This window comes from Fusarium oxysporum, chromosome 5 (genome assembly GCF_000149955.1).
Source record: "Fusarium oxysporum f. sp. lycopersici 4287 chromosome 5, whole genome shotgun sequence".
Taxonomy (NCBI): Eukaryota; Fungi; Ascomycota; class Sordariomycetes; order Hypocreales; family Nectriaceae; genus Fusarium; species Fusarium oxysporum.
This window is the reverse complement of record NC_030990.1, coordinates 1,743,983-1,767,469: the sequence shown is the minus strand read 5'-3', so window position 1 is coordinate 1,767,469 and position 23,487 is coordinate 1,743,983. Positions and strand designations below refer to the sequence as shown.

Sequence of the window (23,487 nt, the reverse complement as noted above, 5' to 3'; positions counted from 1 at the left end):
TTTGTGTATTTTCTTATAATAACCTGAGCACGAAGGCGGGATACATGTCTGCACACGAAATTCTCCACGCCCAAAAGTGGTCGCCCAGGAATTGGATGCAATCACTACCTGAATGCCTTTAGATAATCATAAGTCTTCCTTTCATATTCCCATCTTTATTTCTTTCGCTTGACATCTTCACAATTCACACCTGTATCACAGCATTGATCATGATTTGTTTCAGAATAATAGCACTTTACCTACACAACTAACATTATATAAAAAAAAGTTGTTATAATAGATAATAGGCAGAGTCGATCTAGCATCTTATATGGGCTCTTCAATAATTTAATACTTTTATAGATATCTTATTCTAGATATAGTACCTACCTAGTAGGTAATTCTTGTACGAAAGTAAAGAGAAAACATGGGGCGTTATCGGATTTTGGGCACTTGATTGTACCCAAGTTAGTCGATGTTTGGTGTACTCACACTGAGTAGTGTGCCCTGGACATTTACTACCTAACTGTTGTCGTGGTTCATCAATTCTTCGAATTGACCATCCTCGACTCTGACTGCTATCTGTCTACCCCAGGTATTAGCATAACTTGAGTCTCATATCATACACAGTTATCATACATGTCTGCAGAGCGTTGACGAAGAGCTGAGCCACTATCTAACAACATGAACCGAGGGCTCGGTACCCACATAGCAGGCATCAACTAAGTACTTGGAAGCTTTGGGGTGCGATCATGTGTAAGATTCTCGTGTCTTGAATATATCCCATTTTAGTTGAGGTGGCTCACGAGGTTGCGGAGATCGTAATCTTGTGTTGCGTTTTGCACCTCGTTCATAGTGTGTGTCCGAGTTGTGCTATCCGTGCCCTTATTATGGACAGGACCTATCTGCACACTTGTCATGTGAAAGAAGCACTAGATCAGTCAGTATCACTATCTCTCGATGTGCGGCTGTTGGTTATCACCACCTGACTCATGAAGGATGACGAGCATGCACCAGGCAATTGGCCATCGACCTACTTACTGTATGTAGGGGTTCGATGGTCAAGGACCCAAACCCCGCTGTAGAAGAGCCACCTAAGGACAAGGACCCTGGCAGGAGATGCCTGAAGGGATCAGCAGCAAGAGTTCCTTGTCTAGAGTATCCGAAAATGAGCCAGGGTCAGACAAAGTTCTTAGAGTGGATGAGTACTGTACTGTATGGTAAGGTAGGTCTGAGATATGGTAAGTCTTAAGAGACGATGACTTGCTTGTGCAGGGAGAACTTCTCATGAGCAGATGATTAGATACAGCCATGTTAACTGAAGAAACATCAGAGTATCAATGATCGTCCAGTATCGTTCAACAACGGCAAAATGCACCCTATCACGCTTTTGAATTCAGCCTGAGCCCAAGCGCCCACCAACAGCGCCGTTGTGTTTCAAATTGACGCATGTAACTGCATCCCCCGGTTTTGGAGGGTCTGCGGGTACCTTGCCTGGCACTTGATGGTGCTTGGTCTTGGTTCGAGTTATAGACTCCATAGGTTGGGTACTAGTTAGCTCATAGAGATAGCAAAAAAGTCCGGCAAGCTAAAGCAAGAGTTATGTATCTAGTCACCAAATGCCTGATATCCTGCATTATGTGATCGTATCAACCACAAAGACAAAATCTAGTACCTAAGTGGAACAATACAGTAAATCAGGAAATGCTACCTGGTACACAGTAAATGCGACTACCTGGCAGGTAGGTGGCCAGTATGTAGAAGCATTACGGTTGAATCAGTCTTTACTTTGTGTCTTGCATGCATTAACATTGAGACCGCAGAGCTAATGAATGCACTGTATCTATCATCAACAAGCCGCAAATTACTTCCCAAGACATTATTATAGGTAAGGATATGTATCCGTATATTATGTAGGGTAGGCAAGGTGTCTTGATTAGGTGAGGAGACTCCTCAGCTCAAGATCCTAGCCGACGAGAAAAGAAGAACTGAAAATCCCCTTTCCTAATAATCCTTGGATACCTATCTACCTTAGTACCTAGACACCTATTGACTTCAATTTTGCTGCTCTAGCCGCTTCGAACCTGCTGGCAACCCCTATGTACCTCGCTGGGCTTTATTTTTACTTGAGATAAGTCTCTAACGTGCCGCTTTTCCTCTTTCCTACCCTTCCAGAGATGGCCATTCATCTTTGGCTCCTTGATCGCGAATATTCAACAACGTTCAACATTGTCGTTTATGTCCACTCTGTCGTTGATAGCATTACGACTACGACAGGCAACAGCTCTTTTTATCTTCTTGCTTCTTGATGATAGTCGAGTTCACAACTGCCTAACTTGACCCGCGCCCACAGCTTCACCACATTCGAACGCCGCCTTCGACGTTGGCGCATTCATTATATACGGGATACTCGACAGCCAATAGTAGTTATATACTTCCCTACCTACCTACTTATTAACTATGTTAGTTATCTGACCTTGACTCCTGGCGGCCGATTGACGAGCAGTCGCAAATAGCCACACGAGTCTGATACTGGCTCTACACCTAATCGAGGTGCGAGTGGGCCACTCCGGTTGGCTCAGCGCCAGATGACGGCCTCCCCTGTCCCGCCCTGAGCCCCGCGCTACCACTTTTCGTACCGGCGCTATTCTGCCTGTTGGCTGCAGCAGCTCGCTGTCACGGTGTCACAGTGTCGCCTGTCGTTGTGCGCCCCCCCCAGTGTGCGTTCGTTCGTTCGTCGCTCCAGTCCGTCTTTAAAGATCCCGACAGCTCCAGTTACTGGTCCCAGCCGAAACTGTAATCGTTCCTCGTATCTTGACCATCGCTGCCCTTCAGACCTACTTGACGATGGGCATCGTCAGCAGCAAGCCCGAGGAGGGGCCTGCTCTCTACTTGAGAGACCAGAATAGATGTACGTTGTCCTACCCTTTCCCCGCCTTGCCCTTGGATCTTGCTGGAGGCCTGCGCCGAGGTTGTGGCTTGTTACTCTAACTGACCGACTCTGTTTTGCAGTGAGCATATCCTCTTTAGTCGTCACAAACCCACGGAAGCGCACTTCTGTAAACATCGTTCCCAATGCCTTTCCTGCTACTAGAGTTTCTGCCCAGAGACCTCTCGGCGACACATCTCCTGTAGAGTTCGTCCAGGTATGTTGCGACGGTTTGCGACCTTTCTTTGCGGCGTCGATGACTGACCTAACCGCAGGATCCTGATATTTCAAATCCAACAGCACCACCGAACTTCTTAGTCAAGCTCAGCAACGATGACGAGCTCATATTTTCCTTCACATTCGTTATGCGCCAGGCGCAGCTTGCGCAACCAGCCACTTCCTCTGAACCAGCATCCGCTCCAATTGATACCAGTATATCGGGCCTTACCTACGTCTACGCCTCGAATCTGAAAGAAGTCGAGAACTTGGTGACCCGAGAGTTTCATGCCGACCCAAATCTACATAGAAATGCCAACGTAGCATTGGTCGGCGATTATACTACAGGAGGAAGCCCGTCGGTATCGTTCGAATGGACATGGAAATGGAAGCCCCCGAAGCCTACTGAGGATAAGGGTGGCGGCTGGAGGAACTCGTGCAGCGTACTGTGCCACTCCTTTCGCGTTATGCAAGCGTGCTAACCACCACCAGTTTGTCGAGTATGACCCTCGAGCTCACCGACTGCACACGCTAGCTAGTTTCTCCTACTTCGTTGCAGGTACTAACCCTCGAGATGCTCTTTATCCCTCATCTGCTCATGCTTTTTCAGGCACACCCGCGTCTTTGAGCCATCCAAATTCACCATCGCCCCCTTTCCTCCTGGCATCTCCGCCTAAGATTCGCGTTGCCTCGTCCCAATCAGTCGACTCTCGTATCACCGCTCCTGATATCATAGATGAGCCTGTTTCGCCTCTTATTCCTACAGCTGAAATGCCCCTTACACCAGGCTTCCCACAGGCCAAAGAGACTGTCAAAGTTGACGTAGCTTGTCCCAAGCCGAACGAGGAATCCATGGTCAGCGATGACGGTCCCGTCTTTCGGGCTACCCTCAAAGCCCTTGAGCAAAAGACAGGCAACATGAGGACACAGATGAAGAAGGTTCTGAAGAAAGCAGAACATGCGCATTCTTGTCAGATTGAAGCCAACGATGCTTTCACCGCGTTCGTGGATGCTTTGCGAGAAGCTGCAGCAACCAATGCCAACGCCGTTCAACCTGCTTTGACACATTACTTTGATAAGATTGCCAGGGAAATCTTATCGTATGAGCGACAAAACACTTATAACCTACAGAAGATCATTATTGAACCCGTAACCAAATTATACCAAGTGGACATCAAACAAGCCGAGTCGAAGAAGCGAGACTTCGAGGAGGAAAGCAAGGATTATTATGCATACGTATCGCGTTATTTGGGACAGCGTCAGGATTCGGTCAAGGCGAAGAAGCTTGCGGAAGCCGATTCCAAATACCAAAACAAGCGACGAAACTTTGAGCTTAAACGATTTGACTACTCTAGTTTCATGCAGGACCTCCACGGCGGCCGCAAGGAACAGGAGGTTCTGTCTCACCTGACAAGGTTCGCTGATGCTCAGACACGAGGTTTTATGGCTACTGCGAAGAAGATTGAGGTTCTTCTACCCCAATTGGAAGCTTTGTCCAACGAAGTTCAAGAGGCCGACAAGGAATATCAGTATCAGCGAAGAGAGCGTGAGGAAAAGAGACGCCTTCTTGAAAAGAGCAACACACCGTACAAGGAACCCGAACAAAATAGCACTGCAAGCAATACGCCCGTCGGCTCCGCCACCAACGGCAATACAGGCAATACCTCGGATTCAGATTTGGGCCGTGCTGACAGCACCGGGTCTCAGCTCAATGCCGGATCAGTGAATGTTCCATCAGGTGTGGAGTTATCCAGATCTCCAGGTAGTCTTGGTCAGACAGGTGTTGGAAGTCCTGCAGCTGCTTCCAAGTTCAAGGGTATTCGGGATCTTGAGGAGCGAGATAACATGCCATCTGCCGTCACTCACCGGAAGGAAGGCCTTCTGTGGGCTCTCAATAGACCGGGAGGACATGTTGACCCTCGTAATTTGAACAAACAGGGCTGGCACAAGTAAGTCTCCTGATCTGGGGTATGACAAGCCTTTTCTAACATAATTTATAGATTCTGGATCGTTCTGGACCAGGGAAAGCTGTCAGAGTACAGTAACTGGAAGCAGAAACTTGATCTCCACATTGACCCTATCGATCTTCGTATGGCATCTGTTCGAGAAGCCCGTAATGCGGAGCGGCGATTCTGCTTCGAAGTCATTACCCCTAGTTTCAAACGAGTGTACCAGGCGACCTCTGAAGAGGACATGAATAGTTGGATCACAGCTATAAACAATGCTTTACAGAGCGCCATGGAAGGACGCAGCTATCAAGGGAAGCCAACTTCATCAAATGGCGATTCTTCCCTAAGAAGAGATATTGGCTCTGTGCTCACAGGAAAGACACAATCGCTGAGCCACGGAAATCATCATAGCACCGCCAATACTGGAATACCGAGCCGAAGGATAACCGTTGGTGCGCGACCAAGCGCAGTCAGAACCTCCAGCTCTGGGTATGACGAGAACCCTGACAGGGTGCTCCAGATGGTCCGAGACAACGATCAAGGCAACTTGTGGTGCGCCGATTGCGGTTCAGGATCCAAGGTTGAGTGGGTATCGATCAATCTGGGCATTATTCTTTGCATCGAGTGTAGTGGCATTCACCGATCACTCGGAACCCATATTAGCAAGGTGCGGTCTTTGACGCTGGACATCAAGTCCTTCACCATTGATATTGTCGAGCTTCTACTGCTAATCGGGAATCGGGTATCGAACATGATTTGGGAGGCGAAGCTTGACCAGTCGCTGAAGCCAACGGCACAGGCAAGCCGAGAACAGCGACTCCGGTTCATCACATCAAAGTATGTAGATCGTTTGTTCGTCGAACCCATTTCGCCCACGCTGTCACGATACGGGACAGCAGACGAGACACTCTTGGCAGCCATTAAGAAGAATGAGATACAGCAAGTACTCTATGCGTTGGCGCTAAAGGCAAATCCCAACACAGTTGACAAAATGAGGGGCACACATGCTGTATGGCTCGCCCTGGCCGCTGCAGATCCAGCAGCTCCCTCACCGGGAACTCCACACACGGTAACCGATGCGGAAGCAAAAGCTGTGCCGTTCCCTGTGGCCGAGCTATTGGTTCAGAATGGAGCCGAGATTCCTGCAACTATGCCAGCGTTTCCCCTGGGCCGCTTCGCCCAAATCTATGTTGAGCAGAAGCGTGGCCGTACGGTCATCGAAGGGTCGATGGATGCAGTGCCCTCATTACCTAGTAACATGAGCCCAGCCGAGAGGCTTCAGCGAGAGAAAGAAGCCAGGCTACAGAAGCGAGTCAGCACAGGGGGCAGGTTGGCCAGATCTCCCATCCCTGAGAGATAGGAACCGGGACAGTAGGAACCACTGGCAGGCTTAAGTTCCTGTTGCTACTTGAACAATCTCCCTCGGACACACAAACTGATCGGGAAACGATTTCGCCCCTGCAATGGGCTAATTTAACGGACGACAAACTGTATTTGGTAATGAAGGATGGTAGGTATTTTGACAGAAGACAAGGACAGCACAAAGGAGTTTACTGGCGTTTACGTTTGCTAATGGCTTTTTCCATGCCATACGAATGGGAAAGCCATTCTGGAGACTGGGTTATGCCAAAGATGGTATATGAGAGAGGAGAAAGACACAAGTATATACTATTTTGGATTGACGGTAGAAAGGAGAGAGTGGCACATTGAACGTGTGGAGCACCACTGCGGGCATGCTAGGTCATTGGGTATTGACAGGTTGTCGTTGCTGTTGCTGTTGCTTACCTTAGCTTTGCTTACTTTGTGGAAAGAGATAGGCTTGATGATATTGAATAATGGTAATGTCGAGTTGAAGCCAAGATTTGCTGCTGAAAATGCCCGTGACCTGTACATGCAAGTCTGCAGTAGAGACCCGACTGGACGGCCCCCAAGCCCCCTCTGTTGCTACGTCTATTATCTTAACTTGCAGAATAATCTATCGAGAGCAGTACTATTTAAAAAGCCATTGTCGAGCAGGCTAGAACATGGTGGCTCCTTATGACGCTCGTGACGGGCGAGGCTAGGAACAGGCGTCGTGTGGGCAGGCAAATGTCTCATCCTGACAGACAACGTGACTTGAAACCGGCGGATGACGATATGAAGTAATAAGACTGGGCCATGGGGTTGATAGTGGGTGGATAGGCGTAAATGTGCGTGCATAGTTTATTGACTTGAGGAAGATACAGTGTTGGATCATCTGAAGGTTAAGCATGGGCTGATATCTCGATCTTGGTATATGTGCATACCTCGAACCCGTTTATGTCATCTCCACTGACGGCTTGGAGGAATCGGATGAAGGCTTCAGACCCACCCGCAAGGCATATTGCAGCAGTTCTAGCGGTAGTTTTACTGAGTTAGCAGAGACCTAGAGGAGGCTTTGCTCCACTGGAACGTCAAGCCGAGATCCATTCTTCAGTGGATTTTTGGCGTTTGGGACCCACCCATTTACAGGTGAGAGACAAGGCGACCGATGCTGTCATGGACAATTTCACGAGGCGAATATGGCCATAAGCGTGACTCTCTCGCCTGCGTGGACCAAGTGAGCACTTCATGTTTGAACGACTCCGACCAGATAAAACAACCTACAACTTACTGGCATATATTTGAAGCCCAGTTCTGATTGAAACCCTCTTAAGACTCGACTCGACTCGACTGTGACTCAACTGAACTGGACTCGACTTATCGCATCTTGCATCTCGGGTACTCGGGGGCTGCTAGAAGTGGCTTGGATCGGATCGAATCAAGAGGTGCTAATGTACCACTTCTAGGCAGTTGTCGCACTCAGGTACCTTAGCTTACCTTAGCTCTAGGCTCCCTCCACCATCTCCCCGTCAAGAGAGTACCACCATAACCTTTTCTTGGTCCAGGCTCAATTCACGCCCTTGTTCGCTTCCAACTTCCTCCTGTCCATAATCTTTTGCTTATCCTTACCCTTCATTCAAGGCATCGTTGTTCATCCATAGCCCCCCACTGGCTAGCATACTTTATTCTTGGTCGACGGCTTGTACCACCTCATCGTGAACCATTTCACCCGGTTCCTCCTTGGCTTCACGTACAAATACTCACCCTTCTTGGCCATCGCCATGGCTCCGCAACCCGAGAAGAGCCAATTGAAGCGCCCGCGCGTTAGTCCATTCCCTTCTCTTTGGCCTTTCTGAAAAAGACTCACGTTCTATTTTGTTGGTGGGCAAAATGTTGGCGTTTTCGGAGCTCTTTTTGCGCCTGTGGTTCCATCCCGTGTCGCGCCATCGATCGCCTACCATTACTAACTTGCTTGGCTTCGCAGGGCTCGTTGCCAGATGATGAGACTGAGACCAAGAAACCTCGACGAGCTGAGCGTCTCGAGGCTGATCCAGACAAGACCCCAATTGTCAACAAGCAACATCTGCCATCACCTCTCACACATCTTACCGATGACTCCAACGAGCTCAACAAGGAGCCTACCGCGACTCCCCCGGGACAGAAGCAACACGAGATAACCCCCAAGAAGACTGAAGACACATACTCTCAAGGCCAAGCGCTATCGTCACCACCTCAAGACACTCAACCGCTCAGCCAGTTCGTTGATCGCCATCCTGCCATCTCCGACGACATCGAAGACGAAATTCGCGAAGGTGTCTGGGGATACCTCGTTCCGCTTGATCCGAAGTATGGCGACAAGCCGATCGTCCTGAAGAAACGAAGCGCATGCCCCCTACCAGACACAGTGGCCGATTCCGCCAAGCAGGATAATAAACATCATACCAACGAGAACGGCAAGTCCGCTGCGATGAAAGACGAAGAGGCCTTTGAGAAGAAGAAGAAGGAAAAGGGCGTCTCTTCTGGTGGTTATCTAATTGGACGCCACCCCGAGTGTGGTTAGTTTTAGAATGATCTGGCGTCAGTTGATGATACTAACTAACTTACCAACAGACATTGTTGTCAACGACGGTATTGTGTCGAACCGGCATTGCCTTATTTTCACCGAAAACAAAGGTAACGATACTGTCGCAATTGTTGAGGATCTGTCGAGCAATGGGACGTACGTCAACGAAGCCATCGTGGGCCGAAATCAGCGCCGCGAACTTGAGGAGCAAGATGAGATTGCTGTCCACGGCAAGGCGCGTTTTGTCTTCCGCTACCCCCAGAGTCGACAGACAAGCGCTTTTCTGCAACAGTACACTCTTTTAGAGAAGCTTGGAAAGGGTCATTTTGCCGAGGTTTATCTATGCGTCGAGAAGGCCACTGGCCAGCGCTTCGCAGTCAAGATTTTCACAAAGCACCCTGGCGTGGAGGATCGCTCAAAGACGGAGGGCTTGCAGCAGGAAATCGGTGTATTGATGGGGGTTAGTCACCCAAACGTTCTTTGCCTAAAGGACACTTTCAACGAGCGTGATCGCGTGTATTTGGTGCTCGAGTTGGCACCAGAGGGAGAACTTTTCAACTACATCGTGATGAAGCAGAAGCTCAGCGAAGATGAGTCAAGGAAGTTGTTTGTGCAGCTCTTCCAGGGTATCAAGTACTTGGTAAGTCATGACTTTCCCCTTCTATGTTCTATAAGGACGCTCAAGGGCTAACCGTGCCTGTTCAGCATGAACGTAACATTGTGCACCGAGATATCAAGCCTGAGAATATCCTGCTGGTTGATAAGAATCTGCATGTAAAGCTTGCTGACTTTGGCCTGGCCAAAATTATTGGAGAAGAATCTTTCACAACTACACTATGTGGAACGCCCAGCTATGTTGCGCCTGAGATTCTCGCAGACTCCAAGCAGCGCAAGTACACAAAGGCCGTCGATGTCTGGTCTTTGGGAGTTGTGCTTTACATTTGCTTGTGTGGTTTCCCACCTTTCTCCGATGAGCTCTACTCGCGCGACTTCCCCTTCACACTCTCCCAGCAGATCAAGAGTGGTCGTTTCGACTACCCTTCCCCTTATTGGGACTCCGTAGGAGACCCAGCCCGTAAGTGAATAGAATACCGAGGCCATTATACAGTTGCTAACATTGCACAGTTGACCTCATCGACTCTATGTTGATTGTTGATCCCGAGAAGAGATTCACGATTGACCAGTGCCTGCAACACCCGTGGCTCACACAGAGTAGCCCCGGTGTAAATGACAGCACTGGTGGTCTCGTCGGAGGCATTGCAGGCCTCGAGGTCAACCGAAGAGCCCCTGCTCGTGAACGAACTTTGCTGGCCTCTCTCAACACTGTGCAGGTCACTGCTCAGCTTGAAGTTGGCAAGGACAAGAATCCCGTGAAGGTGTTCTCAAAGAACAAAGGTCGCGTTACCAATATTGCAAAGGAGTCTGACCCCGCCGCTCAACGGGCACCAGACGAATTCATTGAGATGGGAGGTAAGGGCGACCAAGAATTATTCGCGGACGATGATTCGAGCATTTACCCAATAGGTGATAATGGCGAGAAGATCAAAGCGAACAAGGCCAAGCGATAAATCAGTGGGTTTGGAATGTTAGAGTTGAGTATGCGGGATCAGGGAGTATTTGGCTTTGTTCTGGTGTTACTCTCATTGAGTTGATTTTCGATATTGGTTGTTGGAAGGGGTATCTTCTATAGAGACGGTACATGGGATCATCGGTGTCTTCTATTGGATAAGTTATTTCTGGTTTGTTTCTTCGCTCGCATACATATTGAATCAGGGAGGAAAGGGGATGGATCTGTTGAGAAGGGCTGCTCATCAGCCAATAGTAACTTGAAAGCGTACGAAAAGTCTTGATTGTTTTTCATTGCCTGCTGAAAGAGTTTCGAGCAGTACTTGTATATTGTGAAGTGTTACACATGGCCAACCGGGAGACATGATAGCACGACTTTCCTGCTCTCGCAGCAAAAGCCCGAGACTGATCAAAGGTATCTACTGTGGCAGCATAATCAAGGCCGGAGAAGGGAGAGACTTTTTCTGGTACAAACTATTTTCAATTTTCTCTCTTAATCCTTATTCCTCATGGAAAGCAACAAACTAGAAACACATTTAGAGGTTCAGATGACAATACATCATCATGCCGAATATGTGGCGACTAAAAATATACTTAGAAGAGTATAGAAACCTTTCAATAGTTTGAATTGACGATAGCCAAGGAGGCTTATTCAAGACAAAACTGTCGAGAGCTGAGATAGATGCACCATTCAACCATATTCAACTTATACGAAGCTCTTTGTTATCTCCACGTGACTTATCGCTTAGCGCCCACACATACACCAGGTTGGAGAAAACCTATCTGGCGGGGTTCTCAAGGCCCCACCAGAGAGGGCTATTCGTCTGGGACGAGAAACTTCACATTTATCCGCTTGTCGACCTTACAAACGCCTCGAGATCGTCCCCCCGCGCGTCCCCGGAGTTCGCTTCTTTTCCTGTTGCCTTATACTCGTCCGCACCGCCCAAGCCGGAACGAGTTACTCGACGATCACCGCGACCGAAATCTCTACATCGAACTACCATTCCCGCGAGGGAGTCAAAGGCAGCAAACATGGCCGAAACCAAGACTGCCGGCCAGCCCACTCTGGTCTTTGTCGATGGATCCTTCGAGGACCTCGCTGCCGAGATGGCCGACTACCTTAAGGCTGAGGACGCCAAGCAACTTCTGAGCCAGGAGAAGCCTCCCTCTCAAGAGGAGGTCATTTCCAAACTGGTCTCGGCCTCTGGAGCCCTTAACACTGTCCCCGAGAAGGAGTATACCGCCGCTTCCAACCTTATGACCCATCTCGTCCTGATGTCCTCCGACCCCAAGAAGTTCTTGCCCACTCTTTGCACCACTTTTGCCAAGCCTCTCCTCAACTCTCCCGTCCACGGCGCCGGCCTGTCACTCAACGCCTTGACCACTGTCTTTAACCTGCTCGACCCCGCCGACCCCGTCCGCGCCCGCGTCTTCATGGAGATTCTTAAGTTCCTGAGAGCTCATGGCATGTTTGAGAGTCTGCGCACATATCTCGATAAGCTGCCCGAGTGGCTTGCTACCTGGGGCACCGATGCCGATTTCCAGCGAAAGATTTATGAGGAGGTCGCTGAGGTTGCCATTGAGGCTGGCGAGGAGCAGTAAGTTGTTCCCTATTTGTGCGGTGTGCGCGAGTGTTTCTGTTGGCGACTCGGAATCAGGCTGGAACCATTCCTGGGGATATCTGCAGACACTGATGATCGCACCTGTATGGTTCATCTGCTGAACAACCTGCTAAACATGTGACAGACAAGCCTACGAGTACGTCGTCAAGGCTCTCCGAACATTCGACGGCGATGCCATCTCCTCCGAGGAGGCCCAGCGACTATCTCTTCGTGCCGTCAAGAAGGCACTCACTTCCAATAACCACTTCCTGTTCCAAGACCTGCGGGGAATTCCAAGCGTCCAGGCCCTCAGCGACTCACACCCCGTCTACTCGCAACTCCTCGATATCTTTGCTGAGCAGGACCTGGAGGATTACAACGACTTCAACGACGAGCACCAGGGTTGGGTTGAGAAGGAGAAGCTCGACCACGAGAAACTTCACCGCAAGATGCGCCTCCTAACTTTCTCCAGCTTGGCCGCCTCCACCCCTAGCCGCGAGATCGAGTACTCCAAGATCACCAAGGCTCTCCAGATTCCCGAGAACGAGATCGAGATGTGGGCTATTGACGTGATCCGTGCCGGACTTGTTGAGGGCAAGCTTTCCCAGCAACGCCAGAAATTCCTTGTTCACAAGGTCACATACCGCGTCTTTGGCCAGAAGCAGTACCAGGAGCTGGCTAATCGGGTTGACCACTGGAGGACAACCCTGCAGAACGTTCTGGGTGTTTTGCGCCAGGAGCAGGCCAACGCCAAGGCTCAGAAGGAGCGCGAGATTCAAGAGTTGGAGCGCAAGGTCGCCAACGCCGGCGTTAGCGGCAACCAAGATGGCGGTAGACGCCGACAGAACCAAAACCGGGAGCCTCGCGAACCTCGCGAACCCAGGGAGCCCCGGGAGAGGACAGAAGATGACGACTAGACGAGGCAGAATAAAGAAGGATATGCCAGGACATGACTAAAAACGAGACTAGAGCAGTCGTGGGGAAGAAAAACGAGGGGGCTTTTTTCTGGGAATGGGGGACATTGTTATACCTGCTTTGTGTTAATACATCGTTGGGCATATGAGAGAGAGAATCCAGCGAACGAAGGGTTGCTAATGCGAATGGCGTAGCCGGTTTCATGAGCATATTGGTCTTCTACCTTCCCAGCATTGAGGCGAAGATGGTGTCATGGCACTCTTCTTCACAATAGAACAAAAATTGAATGCATGTTAAACACAAAGCGAGTCTTGTGAAGGAGGTGTGTAAGGGGCGGTTTGTTATTATATTGTACATGTTTTATTGACTGCCGTGACCTTTTTGAACCAGCAGAACGGAGACATTAGAATGATGATGTGAACTTTTTGTGAGGATCTGGGTTGTGTATCCGTCCTATAAAACAGTTAGTGACATCTTCACAGTCAATTTGTGAACAGCATAACAAGGCAGCGCAAATTTAAGTACATAAACCTTTCATGGCAGGAATGGCATTTCCATTTCACAATCCCTCGAGAGTAAAGAATTGGCATAGAAGCCTAGCTTACCATTACGTCGATTGACAAGTGCAACATAGCCTCCTGTTCCCACCAAAATGACGACCACGAAAGGCCAAAACTTGACCTCGTCATTGCGACGGGGCTTTGGTGGTTGTGAAGAATAGAAACGACTGCTTCGAGAAGCCAGAGAGGAGGATGTGAAAGGACTAAGTCTTGAGGCCGAAGCGACGAAGCGCCCGGACTGGAAGGACATGCGAGAAGCCATTGAATGTGACCAAAACTTGGCTTCTTCAGACTGCTGTGTAATTATAGTCTAGGTATATTCCGTTGAGAGTCAGATGGGCAAAGCAATCGATTAACTGAAGCCTGTAGTGATGAGTTCAGGTGGGACCATGTTGAGGCATAAGACCGTATGGCAAAATCAGGCGAGGATTAGACATCAGTGATCACGTGACCTTGCTCCTGAAACCTTATGAGGTACAGGAGGAAACAGAATAGGTAGGTTAGTACTCTTATTAGCAGATAAAGGCAGAATATAATATTCAATCCGTTGTTACGAGTTTATCATTGAGAATCAACAGTTGATCCCATATGGTATTCACCAATCGTGACTAGGCTGGTCTGTCAGTGTCACGACTGTTCGAACAAGGGGCCAACCCAGTCAAATATCCCGTTGTGGTTCATTCAAAAGGCTTAGCGTCATTTATGCTTTTTGATTTGTACTCATTTGAAACGAGCCTGAACAAAGACTATAGAGATTTATTAGATTGCTGAGAACGAATAGAATCCTTGCCTGGCTACTATGAAACGAGGTGGTTGGTGGTTGGTTCAGCTGCCGCCCGCCTACTAAACCAGCCTCTCACAATATGATTGACCTCAGCTTTGTCTTAAACGTCAAGCGCTTGCATTTGCACCCCGCATGAGCTCATCAGGTACAGACTACACATACTTCAACGGTAGCTCCCGCTTTGGCGCCGGCATATTCTCATTGACATCATTTGATTCTTGAAGAGGAAACGAAATGTAAGCTTTTAATCATCGTTGTGGTAGTCGACTCGTCTCATTTCGCCCTGTCTACAGCTCTAGTTGCTACGCCAACTACACCTTCATCATGGTGTCAACACCAAGGCCGAAGAGTCGAAGAGACCCTCAGACGCCGCGATCGCAGAAGAAACGCATGCCCAAGGGCCGTTACAGCGATGGACACTGGTGGTGTAAGTGGCAACTCTGTCCACCTAATAATTGATCGGAACTCTGACATCTCTGAAGGTAACTGTGAACCCCGCCAGAAAGCCACACTCCGTGAGGTTAAGAAGCCTGGGCCGAACAACGGCAAGCTTTTCTGGAAGTGCGACGATTGTAATTTCTTCCTCTGGAGGGATGAGGCCAAGGTACGCGAGTCTGGGTTGAGGGCTTCCCGAAGAGGTAGCGAATCCTCCAAATCTGAACCTCCACCCATGACACAGCAATCACTTGTGTCTTATGGGTACCAAGTGACTCCGAGCCGGCGTCAGAGCGACGATGATTCTGCTAGCAGCACAGAATCCGGCGAGGATTCAGAAGCCGTTACCCCAATGCCCAAATCGGTAAGAAACCGAACCCAAATTGCCGACCATTCAAAGCTGCCGTCTCCGCCTACTGCAGCTGTCGAGACACCCAGTCGTTGGCCGTCCAAGAGACGGCGCGACGTCTTCGAGGAAGATGAAGATGAGTTCAGTGATATTGCCTCGGATGAAGAGCGGCAAATGGCTGCGATTGCGGACAAGAGCGCCGAGAAGGCCGCCCAGAGCCGTTTCACTACACCAACTACCACTCGCTCTACCGATGCGATCTCGGGGATGCCAACACCTTCTGTATCGCGCACACTGTTTCCCACCAGCGAATCCAAGAGACAGAAGCAAGTATCCTTTGAGTATACCCCCTCCATGTCATCTACTACTCTGTCAGCCAACACAACACCTTCAAAGACTCCATGCAGAATGCAAGAGCCTCCTGCAAGTAGCCCTCTGGAGACGAGCTACGATGTGACAGACGAAGTCATGAATCTTTTGAGAGGCCAAAACATTGACAAAAGCGTTTTGTCATCTGTGCAGAGTATTCTGGAAACTGCAGCACGTCGCACTAAGGGCATCGTTCTAGGCCGTGACTCTGCGCGGTCAAGCCTCAAGACCAAAGATGACAACATTGCTACCATGCAAGAGCGTATTACTGCACTCGAGAACCGCGAACGAATGCACAGGAGTCAGATGACGAATATCAAGGCTGGTTTGATGAAGATGTATGATGACAACTGATTGTGTCAAGTGTCAGGTTAGACATGGCAAGGTTATGGTTATAATGATAATGCGAGCTTTGGACTTTGGTAATGTAGTTAGATATACCCTTTTAGCGATTAGTCAATAGTAACAGAGTAGTTCTCGTGTGGCAGCCCAAATAAATACATCAAGTTGAAGGTGTATTTATCGTGTCCGCTTGGATTACACCAGTGACTGGCATTCAAGATAAACTACATGTCGACTGGACCCTACATAGTTATTCAAGAGTGTTCTATTATCGTCCGAGACGTAAAGTCTTCATCGTTTATAGGCTTAGCAACATGGATTAGTGAATTTTATTTCTATACAGCCCGACTCCAGGACAGCCCCTCCCAAGTATATGCAATTCCAATTTATACCGCTTTATCGCTAAAAGTCAGGGCCCAACCTTTCAGCAAGGGCCTTTTCAGTGTTGGCATAGACCTCGTCAGGAGGAGGGGTAGCATCGAGCTTGAGAACCTTGCCAACCTCCTCAAAACGGTTGACGACAGGCATGCTGGTCTCGATGAAGGTACGGAATCGCTTGCGGATACTCTCGGCGTTGTCATCGTCACGGCCGCTGGTCTTGCCACGCTCGAGAAGACGAGACTCCATGACGTCCTCCGGGCAGTCGAAGAAAAGGACAAGCTTGGCGGGGCAAACAGTCTCTTCAAACTTGACGGCCTGGTCCATCTTACGGGGGAAGCCGTCAATGAGGAAGCGCCCCTTTTGCGAAGCCTTTGCCTTAAGGTCGGCGGCCATGGCGTTCTCGAGGAGAGCAATAGTCACCTCCATGGGAACAATGAGACCGTTTCGAATGTAGTCCTTGATGAGATCTCCGTATTGTGAACCGGGTCTTTCCTGCTCGGCACGCAAAAGATCACCAGCTGAGAGGTGGCAGAAGCCGTGGTCCGAGACAAGCTTGGAGCACTGAGTGCCCTTACCAGCGCCAGGACCGCCGAGAACGAAGATGACAGTCACATCCTTGGGGTCGAAAGTCGGAGTTGACTTTTGGGGCGCGATGGTCGCGGGCGCATCTTGTTCGATAGCAGGCATGATGAGATATAGAGCTGTAGTTGGAGGTTGAGGTTAGCTGAGGAGTTTCATCATGGAAGAGGGGGGTTTACCTTTTGATTGGGTACCTTTGTCAATACGGGATCATCTAGGTATAAATAAAAGGGACTTTAGGGGAGGGAAATACAAGGAAGAGGAGCCTGATCTTTTGCTCGATAGAAGATCGATCGTGTTGATGCTGCCAAGACAAGGAGGAGTGGACTAGACCCTTGGATTGAGCGGTGTCCAGCACGTGGAGGGCCTGAGGCATCCATGATGTTGCTACAGCCCACTTTACAAGCTCAACCTCAGATCAGCTCTTATCAGATCAACCACAATGTAACATCAGCGATCATCTTGATAGAAAAATACAAGTGTTTTGACCAAATTATTCCTTCATGAGCTAATTCTAGTACTTGATTGCATTGCCTCCACCATTCGACTGGAGCGAGAATCTCACAGCTCATGGACACAATCTTGATCAGCTGCAAGTGATGATCCCCTGTCATTGACTATTGATACATACAGTTCACTCCAGATCATATGCTGGACATGCTCCTGGAATACTGAACACTGACCTAGAACTACACTTGCTCCAAACTTCTTACTGGCATCTTCATAAGTAACCTGGCAACGACCTCATCCCACCCGGCAATGACATGATATTCTCGAATATAGGCCTGCACCCATTATTCATAGTTCAGCGTGACCATGGGTTTGTAAATCACCATGGAGTTGGTCGATTTGAAGAATTCGCCATCGGCATTGCCAATCTTGCTGAGTCTGGGCGAGATCTGAACCCCAACGACTGGCTCTCCTCCCTGTTTACCACTCTTGTAGCGAACAATGAGGTCGTCAAAGTTATCGCTCTCGTCGTCGGTGTCCCAGTCTGTCACAAAGAACGCCCTCGACTTGAGGAAATAGCTGTTCAACTTGACCGCTTTGCTGACAATGTTTCCAAGCTTCTCTTCCGCCTTGTCCTCCTCGTCAGAGCCCATGAAGATGGCTAAGTCATTCTTCAACTTTTGGACGATGCCTTCAACCTCTCTGTTGTTGTCTTGATCAAACTGCTCGTTCAAAAGGTTGGCTGTGTGAGCTTTGACACGACTCAGTTCTGGCATGCTCTCGCAATCGATCTCTATGCTTTGTTAGTACAATAAAGTAAGGGATAGATGGATGGGAGGCCATACTAGAGATGTCCAAGCAGAACAACTGGAAAACTCTGCCTGCAGGGCCACCGAAGATGGCTGCTTCGCCTTGGAAAATGTAACGGACGAGGCACTTCCAGATATACTGCTCAAAATAGAAATCAGCCAGGTGGATGTCTTTCTTTTGCTCCTTTTTGAGCGCTTCCACCACGCTGTGTTCTGCTTCCCGAGGGGCCGCCTTTCGGTAAGGTTTTACTGTGAGAACCTGAGCGACGAAGGCAAAGATCTGGTATCTGATACCCCCCCAGATACGTTCGACTTCGTCGTCGGTCACCTTAAACGCATCATTAAAGTTGGGGTCCTTTTCAGCAAGCATGGCAGCCATTTCCACTCTCAGCTCATCGGCATAAGCCCGTGTCTCCTTGAACCTTCTGGTGAGTTCGACGTTGTCGTCAAGCAGTCTCCCATTTCTATCCAAGGACATGGCGAGTTTCTTTTCACATTGTTTGAGCTTGGAGGTGCTGTCGTCCGGTGAGCTAGCCTCGAGGAGTTGGCGTTCAAGGGAAGTGATTTTCTTCTTGGCCGCGTCAAGCTCAACTGCGAATCTAGTCGTGTGCAGAGTAGCTGAAATCCGTTCCTGAAGAAAGGTCAGACCTTCATGGAGGCTCTGGATTTCAGACAGGTTGCCCGAGGGAGAATCCTCAATGTGCGAGAGAGCTGGCGGGGCTGGCTGAGGAGTGGCAGCATTGTTGCTGGCGGTTGCAGACTTGTTGGTCTTAAGAACAATCTTCCGCACCTTTTTGTTGGGAGAATCGGCTTCTTCGTCGGAGGATGATCGTTTCTTAAGTACAGTGGACTGGTTTATGGTGGCTAGAGGAGAAGTCTTGATCGCAGGATCAGAGCTAGAGTGCGCAGTCTCATCTTTGACCTGAATGACTCGAGATCCCGTGGAAGACATGGAGCAGAAGCGTGGGACGATTGGCTCGTCAGAATCACTTTCAGGATCCTTGAAACTCTTGGGGGCCGCAGCTCGCGAGGGACGCTCTCGTCTCTCAGGAGTCGTGAACTCCATGGCTTTTTGATGCGATGTGATGGGAAGTGAAAGAGGAGGAAGCAAGGGAATTAAAGATATCTGGTTTCGCAGAGGAGAAATGCGAGGATGTAAATGAAACGGTGAGGAGTCGAGGAGAAAGCTATGAGTTTTTATGCGGCCTGGGGCTGGCAGTGATGGAGAGAAGAGGAGGAGAACAATCGCGTGCCGAGCTGACACTGGCAGCGCGTTGCCGTCCAGTTCAACAATAGGCTATCAATAGGCCCTTTTGATTTACAATAGTAAAAATCAGGCAACAATGAAAAACAATACAAAAGCCTGTGATTGATATGTATGTCAATGGGCGGTGCACCTGAGGCTGTTCTTCCTCGGCTTCGAGCGAAGTGCCAACCTCTAAGGTCCCTGGTTCTCTTGAGTTCCAAATGGTTTTATACCAATCAACGTAGAAAACATAAAGTTTGTAAACGATTTTGTTGAAAAACCTTCCTATTTAATTCATCATTGGTATTCCTCTTTATAGCACAATCGAAGATCTCAACGTTTAGCTTTTAAGGTTTATCATGTCGAGGATAAATTGTCAATACACTGTAAAATCTTCTTATTTCTTTCCAAGTCACTGTATCTGCTGAGGTTGTCCTTGATTTTCATTGACCAGAGATTGACCTGTGTGTACGCTCCTCTGGATCAGTACCTACCTAGGTAGTCAGGGGCGTTCGTTTCGATGTTTTTGTCCGCTGGTACCAATTAGCAATGATACACATGTATTGGGAATGAGATGCAAATGAACGTGAGTTAGCTTTAGAGCTGATAATCCAAGCCTGGTCACAATATTGATATGTCTTTGTATGTGTTCCATAACCCAAAATCTTGAAGGCTTCACTGTTGATCGCTTGATCTTTTGCTGTTAGCAGGATCAAGCGCGGTTCTTTGGAGAATTCCACAACCTCTGTATGGATATGAAGCTGCTGTCAATCATGAGAGAGACTGACCTCAACCTTCACTTCAAAGAGATCATGCTTTCATGCTGAATGTATTGTTGCCCTGTATAGGATCTCCCCCCATAAGGAACACACCGCATTCAATGTGATAGTAGTTTATTACGATTCCTTGTCGTCACTATTAGTCTCTGCCTCAAAGGGGAAACTTGTCACATGGCTGTAGTCAACGAACATGGGTGGAAATCTCCCCTTGCAGTCTTATTCCACAAACAGCAAAGAGTGAAAGCACTGACCAAAGCATTACGAGGATGATCACTGTAAGAACTCCGTTGCAATTTCCGCTTGGTGTCAACGGGAATAATACAAGGTTGACGATTGCTTGTGTAGGATACTTCTCGAAGGCAGAGGCGCCGCGATCACTGTTTCATACAGATTGACGAGACCAGCAAATGATATTAATAGATACGAAGACTTACGGTTGGGAACGCGTGTCTCGATGCGTTGCAAACGACCAGCCAATCCGGACTAAGCAAATGTCCTGGAATGGAGATTAATCCCAGGTCGTCGGGACTATCCATATGGCTTCAAGCCTCCCCATTGGATAAATCATCTAAGTGCCGACAGCCGCGGTCCGCCCTATCTTTCCCACTGTCAGGGCAGCATTAGGGGCTTGGCTTCAAGGCAGAGCCTCCAGCTAAGCTTCTGCTCACTGAAACTTCAGTGGGGATGACCGATGTCCACCACAGTATCAGCATGATTGGCCAGTCCCTCTTCTAGAACGCCCATTATCAAAATTGCCCAAAGACCGACTAGACTGTCTTTGTCGATTTGACCTCCCCTTTACCCATGCACCCACTCGATTCAAGGCCTCTTCTCACTTGGAATTTTGTTTCTCACTTCAAGACTTATTTTCTTCAGCCTCTTGTTGTTTCCGGCATTTGGGTCGTTCGCTTCTTTCTCTTTACTACATCTCGATTGGCTAGTTTGGAGTATCTCAAGCCTTCTCTCGTTCGAATGAAGGTGTCATCATCGTCATCATCATCGCAATTCTCTCGTTTTTTCCATCTTGACCTGAAGTCGCGTTGAATCTCTACCACGCAGAATATATCAAACAATCAGACTCGACTGGGTCCCTTCCTTTCGAAACAACGACAAAATGGAGCCAGGACTCGTGGGATGGGTAATGGAGCTTACGGCCTGGGTGGCCCCTTTCTTCATCGTCATGTCGCCCATCCTCTCCTACGCCGACCAAATTATCTCCATGTACCGGAACAAGACCAGCGCAGGCTTCTCGCTCGACATCCCTCTCATCATGCTTGTCGCGTCTTTCCTGAGGTTCGATCTCTTCTGTCGCGACACGATTAGCACGAAACATAACTGACCCGCGCTTCCCGAAACACAGAATCTTCTACTGGCCCCAAGCGCAATACGATACGAGTCTACTCCTTCAGTCGCTGCTGATGGTTATCGTCCAAATAGCTCTCCTTAAAGTCGCCCTCGACTACCGACCTCCCCCACCTACCAAGGGCGGCGAGGCTGGTCTGCCATTTGCCGGTGCTGATGATGGTTTGATGGGCTTCCAGCGCCCTTATAACTTCTGGCAATGGCGATCCCCTCGACGGTAGGATCTTTTTTTCATTTATGTGTTGATTTGTTTGGTCTAACTGATTATAGATACTGGCATGCCATTATGTACTTTGCTGCCGGTCTTGTATTTTTGGAGCTTCTCCTTTCCCAGATGCCTGGACTATACGCCGTATATGCGAACACCATCGGATGCATTGGACTCGGCGTGGAAGCGACTCTCCCTATCCCTCAGATCTTGGTCAATATGCGGTCCAAGTCATCTAAAGGTCTAAGATTATCGGTCCTGGCTGCTTGGATTGGAGGTGATACCATGAAGCTTTTCTGGTTCTTCACATCGAAATCTGAGATTCCTTGGTCGTTCAAGATTTCGGGTATGTTCCAGGCTTCGTGCGACTTCTTCCTTGGTTTCCAGTACTTGCTTTACAATAGCCCCGAGGAGCCAGCGCAAATCAAGGAACACCCCATGGTTGAGTGGGAGGCACCCAAGTCAACTACACGAAGTCATAGCCGGAGCCTCACCCCTACGCGACGACCTGCGCCATTTGTTGGCGCCGAAGAGGCCAAATAAGTCGTCCAAGCCCATGATTATATAAACGATCTAATGATAGTGATGTTGGATCTGATGCGTATATCTGAATTCAAAGCTGCTGGAGTGGAAAGTCGCCAGGAACGTCAGGATAGAGAGAGGAGGTTCTTTGAAAGAGATGGGATGAGAAGCGATGCTAGCTTGAAAAGGAGGTGAGGGTTCAGTCCTGACGGGGTCAGAAAAGCCCGAGTTCAAGAGCCGAGCGACCACAACAAGAAGACATTTTGAGTGAACATTACGATATCTTCTTGCCTTCATCATTTCCGTTCGTCTCAGAGGACCCCACAAATTACGCAAGCCCAGCGATAGCCGGGTCTCGGTTTTGGGCTGGGTCTTGCAGATCCTGGCTTGTTTTTGAAACAGGCACAAGGCAAAGTCCCACCACTCTCAGCTACAGTAGCATCCAACCATCGTTATGTTGTGATAGCGGGATACATGTCTGGAGTATCTATCGAGCAGCTAAATGCGCATCTTGAGCAGTGTCATCTAAGAGATACAATAGAATATTGATTAATATGAATATATATAATACCATAGTTGTTACTTTGATCTGCATATTTGTGAAGTCTTGCTCTCTGTCGGTCATGCATTGGCCAAGATCCCAGGTATCAGGCTATCTCAGCCTCACTGCGCCCACAAGCGTGCCAATTGCCAGCCCCTTTACTTCTGTCACTCAACGTCAACTTATTCAAGAGACAATCGATATTGACACTGTTTCCATTCTACCGACCGCGGACTCGCTCAATTCCCGTATTGTTGAGCCATTCGCATACTATCCTAGCTTGTCGAGTCTCCTGTGGTGCGACACTGCCGTAGCAGTGGCACAGATTGACTTAGCCACAGTTCTTATACAGACAGGCCTTTGCAAGTCAACAAACGCCCAAACCAGCCGATCACTGAATTGCATTGTTTTTCTGGAACCTGTTCCTCAAAACTCAACTCATTCAGCGAGCTTATACCTCTATCTTCAAGCTCCTTTATCTTTTTTTTCGTTCATCAGAGGTTGTGGTTGGTAGGTTACCTCTCCATGGTTCTCGCATAGTTGGTCGCCCAGCAACTAACCACAAATCGCAGTTTGATATCTATTATCCTCAACCACTATTCACCAGGCCTGGAAACAATTGCGCAACTCGTTTGAGTGGGCACCAAGTTTTCCATCTCCTCGTAACTTGAGGACTTACCGAATTCGACTGTGAATCACTGTCAAAACTTAC

At 48.8% G+C, this 23,487-nt stretch overlaps 7 protein-coding genes across 18 annotated transcripts; 5 read left to right on the top strand and 2 right to left on the bottom strand.

The window, feature by feature from the left end:
- Positions 1–2,000: 2,000 nt before the first annotated feature.
- On the top strand, positions 2,001–7,302 carry FOXG_01681 (uncharacterized protein). Of its 3 annotated transcripts, XM_018378626.1 has the most exons (6): positions 2,001–2,890; positions 2,992–3,125; positions 3,184–3,567; positions 3,617–3,683; positions 3,735–5,073; positions 5,125–7,302. In XM_018378626.1, exons 1-6 carry the CDS (start codon positions 2,827–2,829, stop codon positions 6,431–6,433), a joined length of 3,297 nt encoding a protein of 1,098 aa, XP_018234580.1. In that variant the 5' UTR covers positions 2,001–2,826; the 3' UTR covers positions 6,434–7,302. The 3 variants fall into 3 exon arrangements, with proteins under 3 accessions (XP_018234580.1, XP_018234579.1, XP_018234581.1); XM_018378625.1 differs by having other exon boundaries at positions 2,104–2,890; positions 3,617–5,073; XM_018378627.1 differs by having other exon boundaries at positions 2,104–2,890; positions 3,184–5,073.
- A 272-nt stretch (positions 7,303–7,574) lies between these two features.
- FOXG_01680 (CAMK/RAD53 protein kinase) lies at positions 7,575–11,177 on the top strand. Of its 8 annotated transcripts, XM_018378618.1 has the most exons (6): positions 7,575–8,237; positions 8,399–8,969; positions 9,025–9,617; positions 9,683–10,052; positions 10,103–10,447; positions 10,502–11,177. In XM_018378618.1, exons 1-6 carry the CDS (start codon positions 8,196–8,198, stop codon positions 10,543–10,545), a joined length of 1,965 nt encoding a protein of 654 aa, XP_018234572.1. In that variant the 5' UTR covers positions 7,575–8,195; the 3' UTR covers positions 10,546–11,177. The 8 variants fall into 8 exon arrangements, with proteins under 8 accessions (XP_018234572.1, XP_018234571.1, XP_018234576.1 ...); XM_018378617.1 differs by having other exon boundaries at positions 10,103–11,177; XM_018378622.1 differs by having other exon boundaries at positions 7,575–8,969.
- Positions 11,178–11,294: 117 nt separating this feature from the next.
- Positions 11,295–13,493, top strand: FOXG_01679 (uncharacterized protein). The gene is made up of 2 exons (XM_018378616.1): positions 11,295–12,141; positions 12,290–13,493. Exons 1-2 carry the CDS (start codon positions 11,576–11,578, stop codon positions 13,059–13,061), a joined length of 1,338 nt encoding a protein of 445 aa, XP_018234570.1. The 5' UTR covers positions 11,295–11,575; the 3' UTR covers positions 13,062–13,493.
- Positions 13,494–14,202: 709 nt separating this feature from the next.
- Positions 14,203–16,139, top strand: FOXG_01678 (uncharacterized protein). 2 transcript variants are annotated; one of them, XM_018378615.1, is made up of 3 exons: positions 14,203–14,639; positions 14,697–14,830; positions 14,886–16,139. In XM_018378615.1, exons 2-3 carry the CDS (start codon positions 14,728–14,730, stop codon positions 15,908–15,910), a joined length of 1,128 nt encoding a protein of 375 aa, XP_018234569.1. In that variant the 5' UTR covers positions 14,203–14,639; positions 14,697–14,727; the 3' UTR covers positions 15,911–16,139. The 2 variants fall into 2 exon arrangements, with proteins under 2 accessions (XP_018234569.1, XP_018234568.1); XM_018378614.1 differs by having other exon boundaries at positions 14,203–14,830.
- Positions 16,043–17,167, bottom strand: FOXG_01677 (cytidylate kinase). Its single transcript, XM_018378613.1, has 2 exons — positions 17,038–17,167; positions 16,043–16,980 (listed from the first exon to the last, which is right to left on the bottom strand). Exon 2 carries the CDS (start codon positions 16,964–16,966, stop codon positions 16,301–16,303), a length of 666 nt encoding a protein of 221 aa, XP_018234567.1. The 5' UTR covers positions 16,967–16,980; positions 17,038–17,167; the 3' UTR covers positions 16,043–16,300.
- Positions 17,168–17,652: 485 nt separating this feature from the next.
- Positions 17,653–19,183, bottom strand: FOXG_01676 (uncharacterized protein; the record flags this gene model as incomplete). Its single annotated transcript, XM_018378612.1, has 2 exons — positions 17,653–18,101; positions 18,154–19,183. 2 exons carry the CDS (start codon positions 19,181–19,183, stop codon positions 17,653–17,655), a joined length of 1,479 nt encoding a protein of 492 aa, XP_018234566.1.
- A 1,723-nt stretch (positions 19,184–20,906) lies between these two features.
- FOXG_01675 (uncharacterized protein) lies at positions 20,907–22,816 on the top strand. Of its 2 annotated transcripts, XM_018378610.1 has the most exons (3): positions 20,907–21,435; positions 21,503–21,721; positions 21,775–22,816. In XM_018378610.1, exons 1-3 carry the CDS (start codon positions 21,257–21,259, stop codon positions 22,253–22,255), a joined length of 879 nt encoding a protein of 292 aa, XP_018234564.1. In that variant the 5' UTR covers positions 20,907–21,256; the 3' UTR covers positions 22,256–22,816. The 2 variants fall into 2 exon arrangements, with proteins under 2 accessions (XP_018234564.1, XP_018234565.1); XM_018378611.1 differs by having other exon boundaries at positions 20,907–21,721.
- The last annotated feature ends 671 nt before the right edge of the window (positions 22,817–23,487 follow it).

Bases quoted from the DNA above. Each gene is read 5' to 3' on its own strand.
- FOXG_01680 (XM_018378617.1), top strand. From the start codon at position 8,196: ATGGCTCCGCAACCCGAGAAGAGCCAATTGAAGCGCCCGCGC. The intron at 8,238-8,398 runs GTTAGTCCATTC...TTGGCTTCGCAG, and splicing joins GCCAATTGAAGCGCCCGCGC to GGCTCGTTGCCAGATGATGA. The intron at 8,970-9,024 runs GTTAGTTTTAGA...ACTTACCAACAG, and splicing joins TGGACGCCACCCCGAGTGTG to ACATTGTTGTCAACGACGGT.
- FOXG_01681 (XM_018378625.1), top strand. From the start codon at position 2,827: ATGGGCATCGTCAGCAGCAAGCCCGAGGAGGGGCCTGCTCTCTACTTG. The intron at 2,891-2,991 runs GTACGTTGTCCT...TCTGTTTTGCAG, and splicing joins CTTGAGAGACCAGAATAGAT to TGAGCATATCCTCTTTAGTC. The intron at 5,074-5,124 runs GTAAGTCTCCTG...CATAATTTATAG, and splicing joins AACAAACAGGGCTGGCACAA to ATTCTGGATCGTTCTGGACC.
- FOXG_01679 (XM_018378616.1), top strand. From the start codon at position 11,576: ATGGCCGAAACCAAGACTGCCGGCCAGCCCACTCTGGTCTTTGTCGAT. The intron at 12,142-12,289 runs GTAAGTTGTTCC...AACATGTGACAG, and splicing joins ATTGAGGCTGGCGAGGAGCA to ACAAGCCTACGAGTACGTCG.
- FOXG_01677 (XM_018378613.1), bottom strand. From the start codon at position 16,966: ATGCCTGCTATCGAACAAGATGCGCCCGCGACCATCGCGCCCCAAAAG.
- FOXG_01675 (XM_018378610.1), top strand. From the start codon at position 21,257: ATGGAGCCAGGACTCGTGGGATGGGTAATGGAGCTTACGGCCTGGGTG. The intron at 21,436-21,502 runs GTTCGATCTCTT...CCCGAAACACAG, and splicing joins CTTGTCGCGTCTTTCCTGAG to AATCTTCTACTGGCCCCAAG. The intron at 21,722-21,774 runs GTAGGATCTTTT...AACTGATTATAG, and splicing joins CAATGGCGATCCCCTCGACG to ATACTGGCATGCCATTATGT.
- FOXG_01678 (XM_018378615.1), top strand. From the start codon at position 14,728: ATGGTGTCAACACCAAGGCCGAAGAGTCGAAGAGACCCTCAGACGCCG. The intron at 14,831-14,885 runs GTAAGTGGCAAC...ACATCTCTGAAG, and splicing joins CAGCGATGGACACTGGTGGT to GTAACTGTGAACCCCGCCAG.